The sequence below is a fragment of the Indicator indicator genome, chromosome 15 (assembly GCF_027791375.1).
Source record: "Indicator indicator isolate 239-I01 chromosome 15, UM_Iind_1.1, whole genome shotgun sequence".
NCBI lineage: Eukaryota > Metazoa > Chordata > Aves > Piciformes > Indicatoridae > Indicator > Indicator indicator.
Genome location: NC_072024.1, coordinates 12950973 through 12970466, shown reverse-complemented (window position 1 = coordinate 12970466; position 19494 = coordinate 12950973). Strand labels below are relative to the sequence as shown.

Below are 19494 nucleotides of genomic sequence, written 5' to 3'. Positions count from 1 at the left end.
TCTTCAACCTAACCCTCTGCCCTCTCAGTGGGAGTTAAAGATTCAGTGCCCTTTCCAAATGAGTTGATGTGTCTTGGCAGGTGTCACCAATACCATTTACTTTCACAATAAAGTGGTCTGTAATGTCTTAGGGCTGCATGTGAGCTGTTGCTGTGCATGTGAGGGCTGCTTGCTTTGCCTCTAGTCACTCTTGCCAACCACTAGCTTACTGCTTTAGCCAGTGCTGTGGGCTACTTTGAGGAAGAAAAGCTAGTGTGAAACCAAGTTCTGGTCTTAAAAACTGTTTCCCTTACATAAGTATTTCTTGTCCCTGCCTTTGTAATTGAGCCTTGCAATATTCTTTACAGTATCTTTCTTTTTTTTCCCTTTTCCTTACCTAATTTGTTCAGTTCTCATCCCCTGTTTCAAACCCATCCTCCTACAAACCCAGCAGTGCTTTATGTGAACCTACAACAGCTGTAATCCAAAAAAACAGTTTGCCTTTCAGGCCAATGGAGCACTATAACAAAGCCCCCAGTTCATCAAACTGTGTTGATTTAATCTTCTGAATACAAGAATAATCCCCAGCATAGGTTTTTGAAATAGGCTGATAAGATCTGTCCTAATCATCCAGATCACTTCCCAGTTGCTCAGGCTGTCTGCTCAAGGCTCTGTGGACATTGCTGTGCAGGTGGTGGTGGCTCTAGCAGTGTCTCTCAGGATGCAGCCTTTGATATGTAGAGAACTGAAGATTTTGTCCTGTGTGTGCATTAAATTTCTGTATGGGAACAAAATGATAGAAGAACTAACCTGAAACTGTCATCTGAACTTGTTCTGAACTCTCTTCCTCCTCCTCTTTTCAGTTATTCACAGACATTAAATGTCAAGCTGGGGGATGAGTGGGGAATACAGCACCCATAATTTCTTCTTTCCAGTGGTATCTGTTAGGGCTGACCAGGATCTAGAGGAGGCTCTGTCTTCCTAACGCTTCTCCCTGTCTGCAGGGAGCGTTCGATTCGCTGTTGCCGTTGGCCAGCTCCCGAACTGACTTCCAGTAGCCTGTGCTTAATTCACTCATTTAATGGCTGTTTTGCTGAAAGCTTGTAAAGTTTAGTTGTTAATATACCTCACTACACCAGCTTTTAGAGATCAGATAAATTGATTGGTAATTTGATGAACTCAAAGAACATCTATAATAGAGTAAATAAAATGTGTTAGATGTCAGCACTGCCTCTCTGCCTGCTCTGCAGTGTGTATGTTCTCTCTTCAATATGTGTTGACTGATGTACAGTACATTACATCAAATTACAACCAGCCTCTATGCAAACAGCAACCAAGTGTTTGCTTCCTCTTCAGGCTGGACAATTAGTGTAGAGATGCATTTGCAGTCTGTGTATTGAAGGGTGAACTGCCAGAGCCTTACAGTCATTTTGTTTCCCTGGCATTTAGAGTACCTTTGCAGAGAGAGAGAGAGAATGATGCTTATGGGTTGCTTCATCTTGGAAGAATCCATCCTCAGGCTTGACTTGTGAAGTAAATGTGGCAATGTGTGGTTTGAACTTAGTGTCTTAACACTGAATTTAGCAGCTGAATTTAGATAACAATCTGGTATCTGGTCTCATCAGTGTATCACTATGAAGACTTGTTAAAGGCAGAACAAAAAGACCTAGAATGTGATTTTGTCTCTTTGTTAGAACTCAACCCAAGAGTATTTATCAAGTCTAGTCCACAAAGAGCAAAACCAGGGGTGCTTTTTTCTTACTTTTGAGAGTTTTCCCCATTACTGAATTTCTCATATGCTCCCTCTATGTTTTTTGTTCAACCCAGCTTCCCTTTATTTCTTTCATTTTCTTATTACCTAATAGTTTTAATTTCTGTTTCCTCCTTCTTTCTGCTGTTTACTGCTTGTTTATAAGCAGAATGGTATTTATAAATATGTAGCACTGTTTCTATCAATGGGAAGCACTGTCACCAGTAAAACCAGTGCTACTTTTTTAATGGAGTGCTTGCCTGCACAAACACACATACAAGTGTGCACACATGCTGCTGCTCACCTCTTTTCACTGTGCTGTAGTTGTACCTTAGCACCAACTACATTATCCTGCTGCAGGACATACCAGAGCTGTCTCTTATTTCTGTTTAATTTGCCAACCAGTGTACAATTAATTTTTGGCCCTGTTATTGCAGTATTGGCTATTTAATGAAACTGTAGAGAGTTAGCCCAGTGAATTGATTAAATATGTTCCAGACCGTAGGCTGGAGTCTGTGTGTCTGCTGGGATTTGGATGATTGAAGCTTGTGCTTCTCTTGGGATATTCCAGATTTAGACTTAAGTCTTGTAAATTGTTTCAGGTAGACAAGACTTCCCTGTGTGTGTGGAATCTGCTTGCAAAAGAGCCTGACTTTGGGGAATCTGAGATTTCTGTTTCAGCCTGGAGCAGTCCTTCCATGTGTGCCAGGAAGAAAGTCATCACCACTGTGACTTAAAAATAAAGCCAAGGCCTGGGCTCATTTTGAAAAGGTCCTTGAAATCATGATTCTGCCCTAACAGAATATATTATCATCATGCTAGTGGAAAATATGGTTGATAATTAGTCTGTAAATTGGGCAGACTCCACAGAACATCTCAAATTTGTGATGAATTAAGTAGTCCAGAGATCAGACTTTAAAAAGAGACTGCTCCATATTTACAGCAGCTCTACCTTCTGAAGTAAATGTGTTTAGTAGTTTACTGTGGGTGTGTTAAATACATGTTTCATGACAGCCTAGGGCCACTTCTCTGAAGGTTTTTCCCCATCTGCCAGTCATTTTGAAGAAACATAAATAAAAGAGCTACTCCAATTTCTTGAACATATAATGCACATTCCCAGGAGACCAGAGTGACTCAGAAGGAGCTTGTAAATAACATGTTTTAATGTTCTTAAATATATGTGCATCATCAGGCTCACCATGAGGTCTTGAGCCACTGCAAATGCTATTTGCTTTGTCTGCCACAGAATCTCCTGATTCCAGGGTGATGAGTGATGGGGGTTTTGTTTGCCCTTTTTTTGGGGTGTGGGGGAGGATGGAGGGGGTTAGCTGTTGGCTCTGTATTCTGCTGTACCAAGAGTGATCCTAATTGCAGTTCACCATTACACATTTTGACTGTAATGAGAATTACCTGGCTTGCCCATTCACAGTTGAGGCCCAATGTAAATGTTTTGGGTTTTAATAAAAATGCTAAACATACATCTCATATGCACTAGAACTGTCTAGGAGTTGAACCCTGACAAATGTGGAGAGGAGAGTTTTACCCTAATAGGTATTCACCAGTGAAGTAGCCATCAGATAAAAGATGCTGCTCTGAACAGAGGGCAGGGACAGCAAAGAATGGCCAGAGAGCCAGAAAAGGTTGGGAGGCCACTTAATCTGTGCCAGTCTCCAAGAACCCACAGATGGGTGAGAGATGGGAGAAGGAGATGCTGGAGCTGAGATAAAACTCTAAGCCTCTGATTTGAGACTTGTAGTAATGAGGTTATTTTACAAGAAGAGCTAGCTTTTCTTTTCCTTCCCAGTGACTGCATTTCAGGTGTTTTAATAAAAATAAGTCTTCATTCCTTCTCCTTCTTTCTCTTTCCTTCTCCCTCCCCATTCTTCTGAATGGAAGCCAAATTTTTGCTTATTTTGCTGCAAGGATGCTGTGAGCTTGCATGCCTGGGTCAGTTGAGGAGTGCCTAGATTTATATTTTTTTTCCCCCTAGAGATGTCTGATGATGTATTGGATGGTGTGTAGAAATCATTTAATTTGCCCTGACATGCAGCAAGCCTTGAACTGACTGGACTGTGGTTCTTGAAATGGACAAGACAACTCATATGGGCACGTAAAAATGCTGTGCTCCCTTGGTCAAGTATATGATTGTTTAAAACTTCTTTGTTTGTAGTAGTTATGTATGGTACAAAATTTCCTTTGACTCTTTAGGGAACAAAGTGCAGTAGACAAGATCTTTCACCTTTAGGTCATTTGTTAAGAGAGAGCTTCCGTTAAGAGCAGTAAAAAGCCACTACTTCCAGATGCCTAATCACTCATTTGTATGGCACTGAGATCATTCTCCCTCCACTTAGAGGCAAGAGTTTGTTGCAGGAAGAACAAAAAAAATAGATATAACTGTGTCCTAGCTGTGGATTTCTATGATGGGCAAAGAGCATCCCAGTGAGGAAGACAAAGTTTGTCCTTGCTGGCTGAAAACAGGGCAGCGCTGGGTTAGAAGTTTGTTGTGTGTTGACTTGTTCTGTGGACAGAGGATTTGGCTCCAGGTCTCCAGTGTTTTTGAGGTGTTTTTTCCTTTTGGTTGTTCCCCAGCAAAAGTGTAGTTCTGTCTCCTCTTTGTGTTCCTGCTGTCTGATTTCTGAGGCTGGGCTGTCCTCACTTGAACGGCTAGGATTTGGTTTTGGTCTTGTCCAGTAGACACAGGTGAAAAATTGATGCTGTTTTCATGAGCCTGAAAAAATCCAATTATTACATTGTTTTCCCAAGCCTTTTCTTGCTACAAAGGTTGGGAAACAATGTAATAATTGGAATTTTGTTCAGGCTCATGCAGGGGGGTGTTGGACTCGATGATCTCCAGAGGGGTCCCTTCTGCTCCCTAACATTGTGTGATTCTGTGAAAGTTTATCAGCTAGAGCAATACTGATAATTACAGTGCTTACACCAAAATATTTATTTTGGAGTTATAAGCCTGCTTTTATTTCTTCTTTATTTACTGCTAAGGTCAAGATCTGGTGTCACTCACATGTTAGTGCTCCTTACTGTTAGAGATGGTGGTTAGAGATTAAATTCTGAGAGCAGATTTAGCTTGCGTCTACGAGTGCATGGTACAACATACATGTGACATTCTTCAATTTATGGTCCTGAGGTGCATTGACAGCAAGGCTTTATGATTTAATGTTAATCAAACTTTCTGCTTTAATGTTAATAAGGAACTATTGGTATTATTCTGTAATGGTCTGAAAGTGAGAAATGTTCCATTTCCTCTGACCGGGTTCTGCAATGACAGTAAAATACTAAGCTGGTGGTTACCCAAAGCTATTGCAGACAGTGGGTGACATCATGCACGAGGTTTGTGACAGTCATTGGCTGGAAGGAGTGGTCTCTACTGGAGAATGAAGCATTTGTGTGCCTGCCTCTGCTCTTTCCCTGGGTGTTTGATTTTTTTCATGTATTTGTCTCAAAAGCCCTGCTGTGAAAACACTTCTCTCCACCTGACTGGTGGTCTGTGGTCCTTCTGGGCTTGTCTTTGGAAAATTCACAAGCTCTTTGCTGGCTACACAAATGTCTCTTCAATGCCTTGTCCTGCTCAGAGGTGGCAAAACTTCTCTGTTAAAAACCCTGTGAAAGAGAAGATCACTAAAAGCAGAGAGAAGGAGACTTTCAAATGATGGAAGGGAAATTGCTTACAAATATTTTCTGATTTCTTTCTTATCCCTTTTGCTATCCTTTGTCCTTCTTGGCTTCTTTATCTTAGGATAAACATTGTATTTCCATTTACTGTGTGGAGAATTTCAATCAATTTTGAATAGCAAAATAAATATAAAAAGATACTAGTGTTCTTTTCTCTGGCATGCCTTGCAGGGAGAACTGGAGGTTATGTGACAGCAGTATTGTAAAGGCAGGCCAAAGGAATTTGTGCTAATCCATTTTCTTTCTTGTTATCAGTGTTTGATTTTATATTTAACTTTCCTTTTTAAGTAATAATCAATACTTTTTAGTAGAAATATCCTCCTAACTTTTTTTTTGTCAGCTGTAAAATAGATATACCACTGCTTTATAATGTTTGTCCAAGTATTACTAATAGAGGCATGACATCAAGTTATCTTGATAAAACTACTTTTGAGGTGTGGAGCTGGGAACCTTTTCCAGGTATTAACTGAGGTTTCCAGTTCACTGGAAGATAAGTGAACACTGTCCATGTTTAAAAAGTGAGACTTCAATGCTTAAGGTTAGTATTTTCTGTAATAGCTTTTGTTACTTTGCTTTTTGGTTGTCTGGGTATGGTAAATTTCTTGATGTGCTGATTACCCAAAACTTGAGCTGGAAGTTTTGAGTAATGAGCTCCTGAGCACCTCCAGGCAGAGCCATGAGCCAGCAGACACTTGTGCAAGTGTGGATTTGTCCGTGTCATTAGCTGTGTACAGTGACCTGTGAAGTCTTAGCAGTCTTTTTGGCTGTGATCACTAAACCAGCCTCTCCTACAGGATCAAATGGCAGACGAAGCTGCAAGCATAGTGAGAAAACCCTGATGGAAAATACAAATATCTTCAGAAAATGCTCTGGGAGTAATAATAACAAAGAAAAAGTACGGTGGCAAAATAAATTGCTGCTGATACAATTTTTCTTCCTCTCCTAAGTTTACCTCTAGTATGGCAGTTTTTCTCCCTTCAATAAATAAATGCAAAGATGAGAATCGCTGCCAAAAACTGTCACATTTCTGGAACTTTCAGCCCCTGATTATTCACATTAAGCCTCCCTCCCCCCCCCCAGCAGTACAGTATTCTGAATATGTACACCCACCATTCTGTCAGATCTGTGCAGTCTGTGTCTGGTTCATCTTCTGTGTCTTTGATGTGCTCCATAACGTAGGCAAAGAGAGGTCTGATAGTCTCTCTAAAAACCTGACAGTTTGTGTGACAATCTGTCCACGAATCCACAGGCTCCTTGTCAACCAAATGAGCCTTTCAATATCAGAGGTTTTCGGAACAGTGCTTGCAGCATTGCATATGACTAAGGGGAGAGTACAACAGGCTTCCTTGTAACCTGAGAGATGTCTGCATTTTCCTTAATCATTCTGGGGACATCTCATCATTGCCTGTTGGCTGGTTCTCAGCACCACACATGTCGGGGTTATTTAGCAAAGCTTGATTTACTGGAAGCTGCACATTGAGAATAATTTGCAGTTGGGGGTAGAGGAAAAACCCTGGGAGGGTGTGCAACTTGCAGGCTTTGGTGTACTTTTTTTTTTTTGATGTGTTTTGTTTGGGGTTGTTTGGGGTTTTTTTGTGTGTGGTTTTTTTTTCTTATGTGACTCTCTTCTGTGCAGTTCCCTTTACTGATGCAAGTGCATGGATATAATGCATTTTCTTCAGTGTTCTCCAGTCCTCTTGCACATCCTGCTGCTTTGAGTCTGGGCTTCCTCTGGGAATCCAGTGGATTGCATTCCTTAGCTACCTGTTGTGGAAAAGGATGGGGTCATGAATGTAATTTAGATTTTTTAAAATGGTGACAGGAACTGTTAACTGGGCCAGCTGCTGCAGTTTATAAATGGGGCTTAGGATATTCTCAGCAGGAATAGCTGAGAGTTTTAGCTGCAGCATGCCCATCCAAGGTGGTGGGAGTTCTGTTGGAGGCTCTGTCAAATACCAGCTTTGGCATGATGGCATCAAACCTTAGCTATAATGTTCTTCCCTTCCCAAAATAAGCTCCGGTGATGGGCCTGACAGGAGAATGTACGTGGTGTCCTTTTTAATGCATGACAAGTACTTGATGACTGCCTGTTTTCTCTTTGGTTGTTTTGTTGGTACTTTTCTTTTTTCCCTCTGAAGTGCTGGTCAGCCTTCTAGTGAGGCCTTCAGCTACTTACCTTGGCACTCCTGATATTCTGGCAATTCCCTTTTTGCATCTTCTCCCCTTCCCTTAGCGCTGATTCTCTGCATGCCTCTCTTGCATGATGCCCAGTTAGAGGCAGTATCCTTGGGTCTGGGAGTTCATCCTGGTTGTGTGATGGGTCAGCTGATAGGATGCAGGTATCTTGGTGGGAGTAGTTGTGCAGCTGCCCAGCCCAGGCATAGCTGTACCCTTGAAGTCAGGGATGCTGCATTGCCTGTGCAGGTCAGCCAGGTGTTGGACTTCTCTGAAGCAGATGCTGAAAACTCTTGATGTTTAATCAATGCCTGGTAAGCCTGTTTACCTGCACTTGTCAGGTATAATTGATTCAGGCATTTACTGTGAATTCCTAACCTAAGACTTCTCACTCCTGTATTAAACTTCCAGCTAGGAGGAGAGCAGGGCAGTGCTCTCCTACAACAGTTTTGGTGTTAATCTGGGCCTTTCACAATGCTATTGCTGTCCTTGTCAGAAAGGCTGGGTTGTGTTCTGGCATTTTATGGCCTTTTTCTTTGAAGGTGCTTTTATCTTATAGCATTTGTGTTTAAAGAATTACTGATTTGTTTGCAGACTTTTAGAAATATGTGTTTTGAAACAACCTTGTATAAACACAGCCTTTAATTCTTTCTGGGTTTCTTGTGGTTCTTCTTCCTCTTTCAATGGTCTCTGTAGTAAAAATGTCTTTGCTGTTGACTGTCTTTCTGACTGGAAGATAACATGAGCCTTTTCTGAATGTTTCCAGTGAGGCACTTGCAGCTCTTTGGAGAAGTTCCTAATACCATCCTCTGTGGGGTACATGTTTTAACTGGACTCTTCTCCCTGTACCTTCATGAACACAGTCTGACTCTGGCATACAATCACAGTCTGGATCTGTAAACTCATTTTCACCCAAATCAAGTATCTCTATCTCCAGATCTGGGACCTGGTTCTGAAGTTCTAGAATGCATAGCTTTGGTTCACTGTGCGCTTTAGGGGCTATAACTTAACCTTTTTGTGCCTCACTTGTTATCCACAGGATAAACCCAGCTGTGGTTCTTCCCAGCTCTCCTTTTGTGGGATTGGTATTTTGTGGGATTATATTTTTGAGAAGCTCTCTAGATATGCTACAGAATTAATATTTTGCTTTCAACTCAATATTGCAGTTGTAAGAAGATCTGTTCAAACAGTTACATACTTCTGCCCATGACTAGTTTGTTTGCTGTGTTGTTGCTGTGGACATTGCTCTTTTTCTTTCTTCTCTGAATCTTAATCCAAAATTTATGATCTTACAGTTTGTTGCCAAAGGAAAGAATAGAATGACACAAATTCAATGCTCTTATTTCATTATTGGTCTCAGCGGGAGGAGTGGATGAACCCACACAGGAACAGCAAACAACAGAGCTGTGTTTAGAAGTTCGCTTTGGCTGAAAAAAAAAAATCTTTTTTCCATATCAGCAAGATGTTTGTAGTTGCTTGCATCTTTCCTCTATTACCTTTTGAGGAAAAAAACATTTAAATTTGCATAAAAGCAGTTTAACCTCTGGCTTCTGTGCTCTCGTGATATGCTTTATATGCATATTTCTTTTTCTTGCCAAATCATCTTCTATGTATATCTGTGCTTTTGCTTGATAGGAAGGAGAAAATGTGAATGATCTCTTTTAGCTAAACATTAGCTGATACAGTCTGAGCAGTAACTTGAGGACTGAGCTCAGGAAATGAAGAGATTGCCTCTTGCAGTGCGTCCTGAAATCCCAAACTCTCTGATTTGGACCAAGTTGATAGCAGTGACTGATTGTGGAAGTTGATTTTTAACAGCTCCAAACTGTCATACAGTGAACAGATGAGTTCAGCTCCTCTGCCTGTGTACCTGTGGGAGCGGTGCAGGGAGATGGGGTAATTTTTCACATCTGTTAGGATCCATTTGCATGAGTGGTAAGAATGAGTAACCTGATTTATAGTGCGTGTAAACCAGCGACCTGGTGAGGGGTGGTGCCCAAGTGTATCTTTGCTTCCCTTGGGCAGTACTGTGAGCAAAGGTGGCTCCTGAAGCCTGTGCTAACCAAAGTTTTTTTTTTTCTGTAGCTTCCCACTGTTCCTCATGGCAGCAGCTGTGTTGAGGGCACACGTGTGTTCCCCCTCCCCAGGAGCACACAGGCAGGCAACAGTCGTGCTGGTTTATAAGGATGTGTTAGGTCTTATTTTTGGCTTCAGAAGCAGCTGGAAGCAGGAATTTGAATGTCTCCCAGCTGGCATTTGATACGTGAGGAGTAACCTCTGCTTTCTTTTCTCCTTTCTCACCCAAATTTGCAGTGTTTTCTGCTCCCAGGGCACGCTGTGTAATTTCTCCTGCCACACAGCACCACCCTTTGTGCTCCTTTCAGCTCAGGCAGGGCTTGTGGCAAGAGGTTTGCTGGGAGCTGGCAAGCGCAGCCATCAGGAGAGGGGATCGAAGCAAGATGTCTGTCAGGTGCGAGGCAGATCGTGCCATCTAATCCCCTGGCTGCCGTATGCAGCATCTGTCAAGGCCTCCACTGGCCTGCTCCATTTCTTCAGAGGTATCACTAGCATTCATCTAGGCTGGCAACATTTCAACAGCTGTTAATCCTCTTTGTATCTTTAAACGCTGTGACCACTGACAAGCTTCTGTACTCCGAGGTGTCAAAAAAATCTCAAGATAGCTGTGGTGGTGGTTGGGATTTTTTGTTTAATCCGAATCTATTGACCCAGACTGAACCTGATGGAAAAATCCATGACCCAGTGTCAGATTTTTTTTTTTTCATCTAAGCTTGATGTGCAAGAAGAATTTTGCCTAAAATCTGATTAATTTCTGGTTCCTCATGCTTGCCTTGCTTGATTTTCTGTTTTACATGTTACCGCAAGCAGCGTGTTGCACTGAAGTTGTAAGGAATGTGTTTTAATGTCAGTGTGAGAATGAGCTGGCAGGGTTTTCTCTTTATGCTTCAATTACTCTCCCTCCTGAAATAACTCTGAGAACTCCATCTTCTGCTATATTGTTTTCTTACTTCCCCTGCTATATGTTGTGGAAAGGGCTGGGGCAGCGTAGCGAGGTGTAGTAGTGAGTGTTGGAGTTTCTCTGCATGTTTGCAGCCAAGGAGGAATGATGAATTAAAATTGCTTCAAATTTAGCTCTGAATTGTAAGATCTATTCTCTTTGGAAAGGGAAATTTTTAGTACAAGGATGTTTTGGGAAGAGTGGGGAGCAAGAGTATAGCAGCAGATCTGTTGCAGGAGAGCAGCAGGGTAAATGAAAGTGGTTCTGTTGGTCTTTAGGCTCTAGTTATGTATTTTTATAACTTCTCAGTGTTTTTATTATTTGCTACGAACCATCATTTAATAGCAGGGAAAAAATCTTTCAAACTAACATTTCTTTGTTTAGTTTGTTTGTCCTCTCTGGAGAGCTCTTTCCCCATACGACAAAGATCTGATGTTCTGGACTTGCGTCCCCTAGGGCTTGGCTTTATTGAGAGAAGTGAAACATTTTAGGTGGTTCATTCATTCTTTCTGTGTGTCTTGTTATTTGAGCCCTTATAGCGTCCTTTGGTCATGTTTTAAAACTTATTTCTGCAACTAAGACTGCCAGGAGCTTTAATAATAGTTGAGGTCTCATGCTCAATTTCTTTCTTTGTGAACTGCTATTTTATCTCAAGCATCAAATATTGTAAGTGTAAATTAAAAGCAGTGTTGATGTCCTGTAATTTTGTGTTGAATGTTCTCTTTTACTCTGCAACTGAATACTGTTCTATGAAGGCAAAGGACTTCACTAAGGCTGTGCACCTCAGACTTTGTTTCAAGTGCAAATGCCGCACCTTGATCTTTCTGAATAGCCCTTGTGTGTGGGCAGGTCTGCTGAAGTCGTGGGAAGTGCATAGGTGGTTCTTGGCTTGGTTCCTCATTTGCAGCCTTATTATAAAGCCCTAGGATTTTTGGAGTCTATTGGAACATTATCCTCTGCCGTAGTTTGGTAGGGAAAAATACTGAAAACTAAGCAGATCTTGCATCTGAAGTTGTCCAGATGAGGATATTTGGAAAATTATTCTCTGTGCATAAAATCCCCAAATCAAAGAATGTGCTGTGACTGTGCCGATGCCGAAAGGCCTGTCTGTTGCTCGTTTAGTGTTTAGGACAAAAGTGAATTTGACTTCCCCAAGGTAGGAAAGGGCCTAGAGGCCAAGGAAAACCCGTTTAACAAGTCTGCTTGTTGAACGAACTCAGGTTTAAATGGCAAAACTCTGTTTTTCATACTTGGGGAAGCATTTAAAGATTCTGATTCACAGCGTTGGCAATAGTGCTTCATTGTTTCCAAGGATTATTGAAGGGGAGGGGAGAAGAAAGTGGCAGAGAGGTCTGATCCAAAGGCAGGAGGCCCAGTTGGATCACATGCAAATATGTTTCCTTTTCATTTTTAAAACTCAGCAGCTTTCATCTTCATGTTGAAGATCATCTGTGCCCCTCCTTGATCTCTGCATTGTGCCATGTGCCTTTTGGCTTCTTTTGAGGCAAGATCTCCTTTTTTCCCTCACTGAGTTTCTTGCCCTTCTGTTGAGGTTCTCATTTGCCTTTCTGTTGAGGTTCTCACTTGCCTGCTTTTATCAGTGTTATGATCCAGACCTATTTCATAGTGGTTTCTTCTCCAACTCTTTTTTGCCCATGTTTGTAGCTGGTGTTGAAGCTGAGGCTGATGATACTGCTGGGCAGTTGAACTCTTTGTAATAAACTATATGCAAGGTTGTGCCACAACCACTTTAATCGACAGTGCAACCAGCAAATGACTCTGTTGGCTGGTTTTCTTTTCTTTGGGTGGGTTAAATGCCAACCTCATGCTGGGTCTCACGTACAACATATTTGTTCCTGTTTTCCTCTCCTGCTGCTGTTTCACTGCAGAGTGCTGCAGGCTAATAGTATCTGACGGGGCTACTTCCTCTTGCCTGAGAAATGTTTAATTCTACTACCTTGCTTTCTCTCTTCCCCAGTTTCTCTCATTTTGATCTTTCAAATCCAGTCCCTTTGAGAAATCAGACAGTATGAAATATGAAAATTGCTTGAGTAGTAATTGGAGAAATGATGAGACTTATGAAGCCCGTGGAGATAAAGCTTACATCTACTTATTCACATTATTTAATTTTTAATGGCAAATTTAATTAATGAAGCACAGGTCTTGTGGTTTCATGTGTGAATAAGTAACAGCAGGGAGCTGAAAGTCATGAGGTCTGTTTACAGGACAGAGGAAAAGGCTCCATTAAAAGCTGAACTTTTCATTATGGGAAGGAGAAAAATGAGTTTAATAGCATAGAAATGTGACCATTATGTAACAAGTAAACAAACAAAAACATTAATGACATTTTCAAGTGGTTACTCTTCCGTGATTTCTCAGTTTAAGTCTGTCCCCTAGGTCAAAGTTAGGAAAAGCCAAGTCTGGTGTGTGGATTTTTTTTTTGGTATGTGACATAAATTCAGGCAGCAGAGATAAAATGCTTAAAAGTTGCACCTGGAAGCCTAGGCTCTGGAAACTTGTATAAGCCTTCCAATTAGCTGAGCTTCACACAACTTCAGTGGTACAGGCAGCTGTTACTCCTCGCTTGCAGATGAAGAATGGTGACTTGCTCATGATTGCACAAGTGGCAGAACTGCTAATAGAACTTGAGTTATATCTGTCCTTTCCTTTTTCTAACCGCCGAACAATATGTGTCGCCTCATCATGTGCAGGACCACAGCTGCATCTATGGGAAAATAAATGAAGAAGGGCAAGAATAATGTTCTGTATAAAATGACCAAATCTGGGAGAGATGAGGTAGCAACTAGAACCAGCCCTAAGTGAATAGCTGTCCTCGCTTGCAGTGCCGTTTTGTCACTTTTTTAATTGATTATTGCATATTTTCTGCATGTGCCTTTTCAGACTAAGGCCCTTGCAGATGAGCTTTGAGTGAGGTAATTGCAGCTATTTCAGTATGAAGTCCAGCGGCTTTGCCTAAACCAGCTTTATCAGCAATTTAGTGACACAAAACCTTGCAGTGAAGTTACTGGTGGTGTGCAGCCATTCCCTTCTGCTGTTCGTGCTTGGGAGGCTTGTAGGTGCTGCTGAGAGGAAGAATTCATCCTCCACGTTCAGCAGCTCAGCAGTTGTGAACTGAAACTCCTTCTGTGGAATCTTGGGAGAATTTAATGCAAACCTCTTAAGCCCTGCAGCAAGACACTCCAGACTGGCAGTGCCTTAACTGATACCTGATACACCTTCCTGTGTTGTTAAAAGGGAAACAGGCTGCATAATTTTCTTTTAAAGAATAAGTAACATAAGTAGAAGCACTGAAATGTAAAATGGATTTTCCAGTGCTAGCAGCCAATTTTGATGCTTGCATGCCAGTAACTTACAAGATCCTTCACAGCAATTAATGAAAAAAGAGAACAAAACATAACCTAACTCAAACTAGCTTGGTACTGGAAACACCTCAGTTTTGTGGTTACATGGAATAATCAAAGCTGAGGGTTGTTTTTTAGTGACCTTCTCCCCCCCTCTTTCCCTTCTCAAGGGTGAAGTGCAGAATGGAGGACATGTCATGGCTTGATGAATTTTGCTGAAAAGAAAATAAAATTTTAAGCATTTTATTTTTAAGTTTTTTTTGTGTTCTTGGAACTGAATATGCTCTTTGTTGTTGGAAATCGTCATTAATTATAGACTATGACTTTGTGATGGGGTAAGATCTGAGGTGCCTCTAATTTTTAGAGCTGAGCATTATGTTCTTTGTTTCAGAACGCAGAGATCTACAAGCTGACATCGGAGCAGTACCAGGAGGCAGCCACCAAGGCAGAAGAGTCAATAAAGTGAGGAGCCATTTCTGTTTTTTTTGTCAGTTCCAGCTGCATTCCGTAATGCTCTGCGTGTAGCCTCTGGATATTCCCATAAATGGAGTGTGAAGTTACCTCCTGTCAGGTGTTTAGGGGGCTGATGAGTTAGCAACTTCTTTCGGTGCCCAGCTTGACAGAATTCGGTATAAAGTTGCTAGATCTTGCAAGGGAGAACAAGGGAGAAGAGAAGGACTTAGAAAATTGTCATTAAACAGGAATACTTCCTGGCATTTTGAAAATGGCAAGGGAAATGCTTAGTCTGTTCGAGCTTTGACCCAAAGTATTTAACCTACACATTGCAGAACTGGGCAAGTGCACGGGAGTAGGAAGAATGGCATCACTTCTTCCTTGTCCAGGGAAGAAAAGCTAAACAGTCTGAAACTTAGCCCTGTAAATCTCAATTAAAATAGAGTTGTAATCAACACAAATGCTTTCTTAGAATGGATGCAGTGATTTTTCTGGCCTTGTTTATGGGCCTTGGCACAATTAGTGTACCTTGAATGTGTTGGTTTTTTTCTTTACCATGAGCATATTTAGTGTCTAAATTCCATTTGAATTTGCCAGTAGTGTTATATAGCTTATTGTTCCACATGCACTAACAGCTGTCCAAGAAAAAATATTTTCTATAATTCTTTAATATTAATGAGTCCAAAGCAATTACACTGTCAAGAGCAGTACTCTGATTTCAGTTGGGTAAACAGTTGGCCGACGTGCAGTAAACTGGAGTAGTGGCATATGTAGTCCGGTTGGGTCCAGTCCAGGCTGTATGATACTTAATTGCATAAACAGATAATATGGTAGTGATGAGTATGTTAGTGGGGTGGGCAGTATATTGTGGTGTCTGTATTTAAAATTATGTTTGGCTGCCAAAGCATCACATAACCTGTTGTGATTTCACATTTTTGTTTGGACAGTCAAGCAGTAAGTTGCTGAAGAAGCCAAAACAAGGCAGCTAACACATTGCATGCATTTTCATGCAGTTTTCCATCGTGGAGTTCTGGGGTTTTTGAAAAATGTTTTCAAATTCATAGGACGTAAAGGTCTGACAGTCTTTGATCAGTTCAGTCTTTTCTCAGATTTGCTTCTGCAGATGTGCCATCACAGAATGACAGGCGTTGGAAGGGACCCCTGGAGATCATCTAGTCCAACCTCCACCACCACAGCAGGTTCACCTAGAGCAGGTTACACAGGATGGAATCCAGGCAGGCTATGAGTGACTGACTCTAGAGACAGAGACTCCACCACCTCTCCGAGCAGCCTTTTCCAGTGCTCCACCACCTCAAAGTAAAGAAGTTCCTCCTCATGTTTAGATGGAAATTCCTGTGTTCAAGTTTGTGCCCGTTACCTCTTGTCCTGTCCCTGGGCACTACTGAAAACAGGCTGGCCTCATCCTTCTCATCACCCTTTAAGTGTTTATAAGCATTGATAATATCTCCCCTCAGTTTCCAGTCTCTGGGCTAAAAAGCCCTAAGTCCCTCAGCCTTTCAGTTGTTGGGAACACATGTAGCAAAGATTTATCTTTGTGAGTTGGCAGAGGAAGAGATTGGGACCTTGGATTATGTTCTCAACTTGCTATTACAGACTGTAACTAACCTATTTTTTATAGCAGTCTTAAGTCTGGTTCCTGAGGTTTCAGTTTCACTTGGTATCTTCTGTTTCTTGTTGAAATGAAGACTGGTAATGTAGCAAGCTTAGGAATGCAAACATTTCTCATAAAGTTCAGTGGTGAGGCCAATGCAGATGCTAACGACTTCTTACTTTCAAGATTCAGAACATGTATTTATAGTCTCTTAAGGGTTTATTCCTCTTTTCTTTGAGCCCTTATCTGCTAATCCCAGGCTTCTGGCCTTTGTACAATTCTCTTTGATGGCTGCATGAACCTGAGCCATCATAAAGGGACAGATTCCTTAGGCTGCCTTCGTTGCAGCCAAAGGAGACACCTGCCTAATGTGACGCCAAATGAAAAGATAATATGGCTGGAGGGGTGCCTTGAGAAGGGACAAAGCTGAGGGCAGAGTCTGGGATAATGCCCTTTGATAGTTGTGCATGTGGGAAGAGTCATTGTTCTGCCCCATCAGCCTGCAGTATAAGTGTCTCTTTTAGCACCCTAGGAACGCTCTCAAAGGGTACACGTGTCTCAAGTAAGGCTGGGACAGAGTCAGGGAAACTTCCTTTGTACATCATGCTTAATTGATAGGAGTTGAAGTCTGTGTGTTGTAAGATCTTCTTGTCAGGCATTGTAGATTCAAGTTGTTCTGCAGGCAGTTTATGGTAATAAATGACAAGACCCTGTGACTTCAGTGGAAAGAATAGTTTGCTCATCCTGTTTTGCACTTTCTTATTAGATATACAAGTGCAGTAAGTGCTAAGATAGGTAAGAATGATTTATGCAGATCTATTAGCTTGGTTGGCAGGAATAAACTGACACTCCAGCAAAATTACATGAACTGGAACACTGCCAAAGTATGAATAAAGCCCTGGTCTGCCTGCTTCCAGTGCTGAACTACGACAGCTCCCACAACAAAAGGAAACCGGGAGTGGCACTTTCCCCATCTGCGGAAGAGAATGTGTCTCCTTCCCATAGTGTCTCTTCCCAAGTGAGCTCTGCTTCACTGAACTCTTTGACCTGTTCCTGGCAGTTGTGCCTTGAGACCAGTCTACCCTGTATTTATTAACTTCTGCCATTGTGTATCAGCATAGTTGATAGATGAAGAAGGGAATAGAGCAGGAGCTCTTTCCACAGTGAGTACTCTGCCTTTTGGAGGCCATGTTGAAGCAAAGATACAAAATATCTGAAACAAAAAACCCCACATTTTTTTCTTGTAATTTACTGACTTCTGTACATCCCTTATCAGCACCTACAACTCTGCACAAGTGGTCAAGTTTTCCATGGACTGTTTCCTCTCCTTAGAGATTATCAAGTGTTGCAAGACTTTGGAATGTTGTATAAGCTTTCCACCAGTGACCCTTCTCAGCATGTCTGTGAGTTAGGCAGGTAGACCTTCCTGTCTCCCTTTGTATAGAAACAGAATTGGAGTACTTACTGCTTCATATTAAGTCACTGACACAATCATTAGCTCTTGGTTTCTACTTCAAGGTAGGATGCTAGGCCTGATGCCTGCCTGGCCTGACTTGTAGAGTAGACTTTGTTCCTCATCACTTAAACCCAGCCTGCTTGTGTCTCCATGTTCCTCCTACTGCAGTGTCTTCTTTGTTCTGGGCTCTGTCCAACCTGTTTCTTTCTCCCAGAAAAAAAAAGATCCTAGCAACAAGAAACCATTGAGCGCAGCTTTCAGCACCTTAAGCAACTTGCCCTTGTTGCTTACATGCTGTGGTGAATTGGACAGTTGCCACAGACATATTGTCTAGATGTTGTTATAATTGGTGCATTATGATTTTTCTCCTTTGTTAACCAACAGAATTAAAGTCTGGGGACCTACAACTTTTTTCCCCTTTTCCTTCCCTGTTTAGCAAATTGTGCACATCAGTAACCACCCACAAAGGAAGCAGCGTGTAAATAAAAAGCCAGTGCTCCCCGCCCTTCCCTTCGTTCCACATCCTTTTCTCAGTGCTCATAGAGCCATGACTCAGACTGGGTTTAGAGAAGACAACTTGCTAATCCCCTCCCCGCTACAGAGAATAAAATGGCATTTCATTCCAAGCTCTATTAATGCTCTCGCTCTGGGGATAAAGCAGCACTCCCAAAAGGCAGTGGCCAAATTTTTTTTCTGTTACGTTGTCTTTGTCTTCTTTTGAGTGTTACATTTAGATTAGCTTCTGAGGATTAAATGTTATTACAGTCCCTGAATCTGTTAAGGGGAAAGAAGAAAAAAAAAAACAACAGTGAAGAGGTTATGGCTTAGTGTAGGCACTCTAGATTTATCCTCAAAATGCTGGGTGTTTTGTTGTGGTGGTTTTTTTTTTTTAATAAGATTTATTTTCTTTTGTGAAGGTTGCCTTATCATGTTTTTTTTTTTTGTAGTTGTTAAATTTGGATGCACGAATTGGCATGGGGGTGGGTGACCCTCTAAAAGGTAAAGCTGCAGGAGTGGGTGAGGGGATTAGGAAGCTGTTAAAAGATAAAATTGTTCGGAGGCTGCGTTTCAGTCTGAGAACTCCTTACAGTTTGCAGAACTGTTTCTGAAGCTGCTTACCATGGCTGTGTTGCTTTGCATGTTGTGCAGAGAGGACTGCTTATGCTTTGTGCTGTTATCAACCATTGGTGTCTTATCCTGATAGAGATCAGCCTTGAATCCAAAGCAGCTTTCCAATGGAGAAACTGCCGAAGAGATTTACTCCATATGGGACTTAGTATCTAAGAGTTCCTTTTAATGGTCCTATGATCTTTACACTTAATGGACATGAGTATTTAAGGTGATCACATTAGAGAAACTGGCACGTAGTAAGTATCCTCCTGGGCTGAACGTGGAGCAGAGAACCACACTGATGTGGTGGGGGTTGGGGGAGAAAGTTCATCGATGGTCTTTCTGCTGGGAACAGGAAATTTATGGCTTGCTTTCAGTACTTATGGAAATAAAGGTTTTATTGAATTGCACAAAATTTTATGAGGCTGATGGCCTATCAAAATGGCAACACTAACTGGAACCTGGAGGAATTCCCTTTTCTTTTTTTTTTTTCCCATTGTTTGTGTAGATCTGGAAAGTTCTTAAGGTGGTTATGGGGTGATGCTTGAGTTTAATAAAGTCTGCTGTGAGGCTTCAGGTATTTCAACAGAGGGCTGTGCCCAGGAGTCAATTTCTGAAATAGTTACTATGTGGACAGTTGTGAAGCCCAAGGAGAAGGGTAGACATCATAATTTGCAAACAAAATTGCTTTGGGATTTCTCCTAGCATTAGATTAAATGAATGATTAATTCAGTGTTGAAATGAAGAGCTTCTGCAATAGGGATTTAAGAGTTTTCAAGAGTAAAAGACTGATTACCACTGGGAGCTCATCCCCAGCCTTATCTCAACATAGGGCTTTTGTGACCTGCAATGATGACACCCTGACAAAAATTAGACTCCATCCCAGTCCTGTTC

The 19494-nt window shown here is 41.6% G+C and overlaps 1 protein-coding gene across 1 annotated transcript in view; it reads left to right on the top strand.

Moving 5' to 3' along the window:
- CHCHD6 (coiled-coil-helix-coiled-coil-helix domain containing 6) overlaps positions 1 to 19494 on the top strand; it is a 78546-nt gene that overhangs the window by 44496 nt on the left and 14556 nt on the right. Inside the window, exon 7 of the mRNA XM_054387606.1 lies at positions 14361 to 14431. Coding sequence (XP_054243581.1) covers positions 14361 to 14431 — 71 coding nt within the window. The remainder of the gene's footprint in view (positions 1 to 14360; positions 14432 to 19494) is intronic.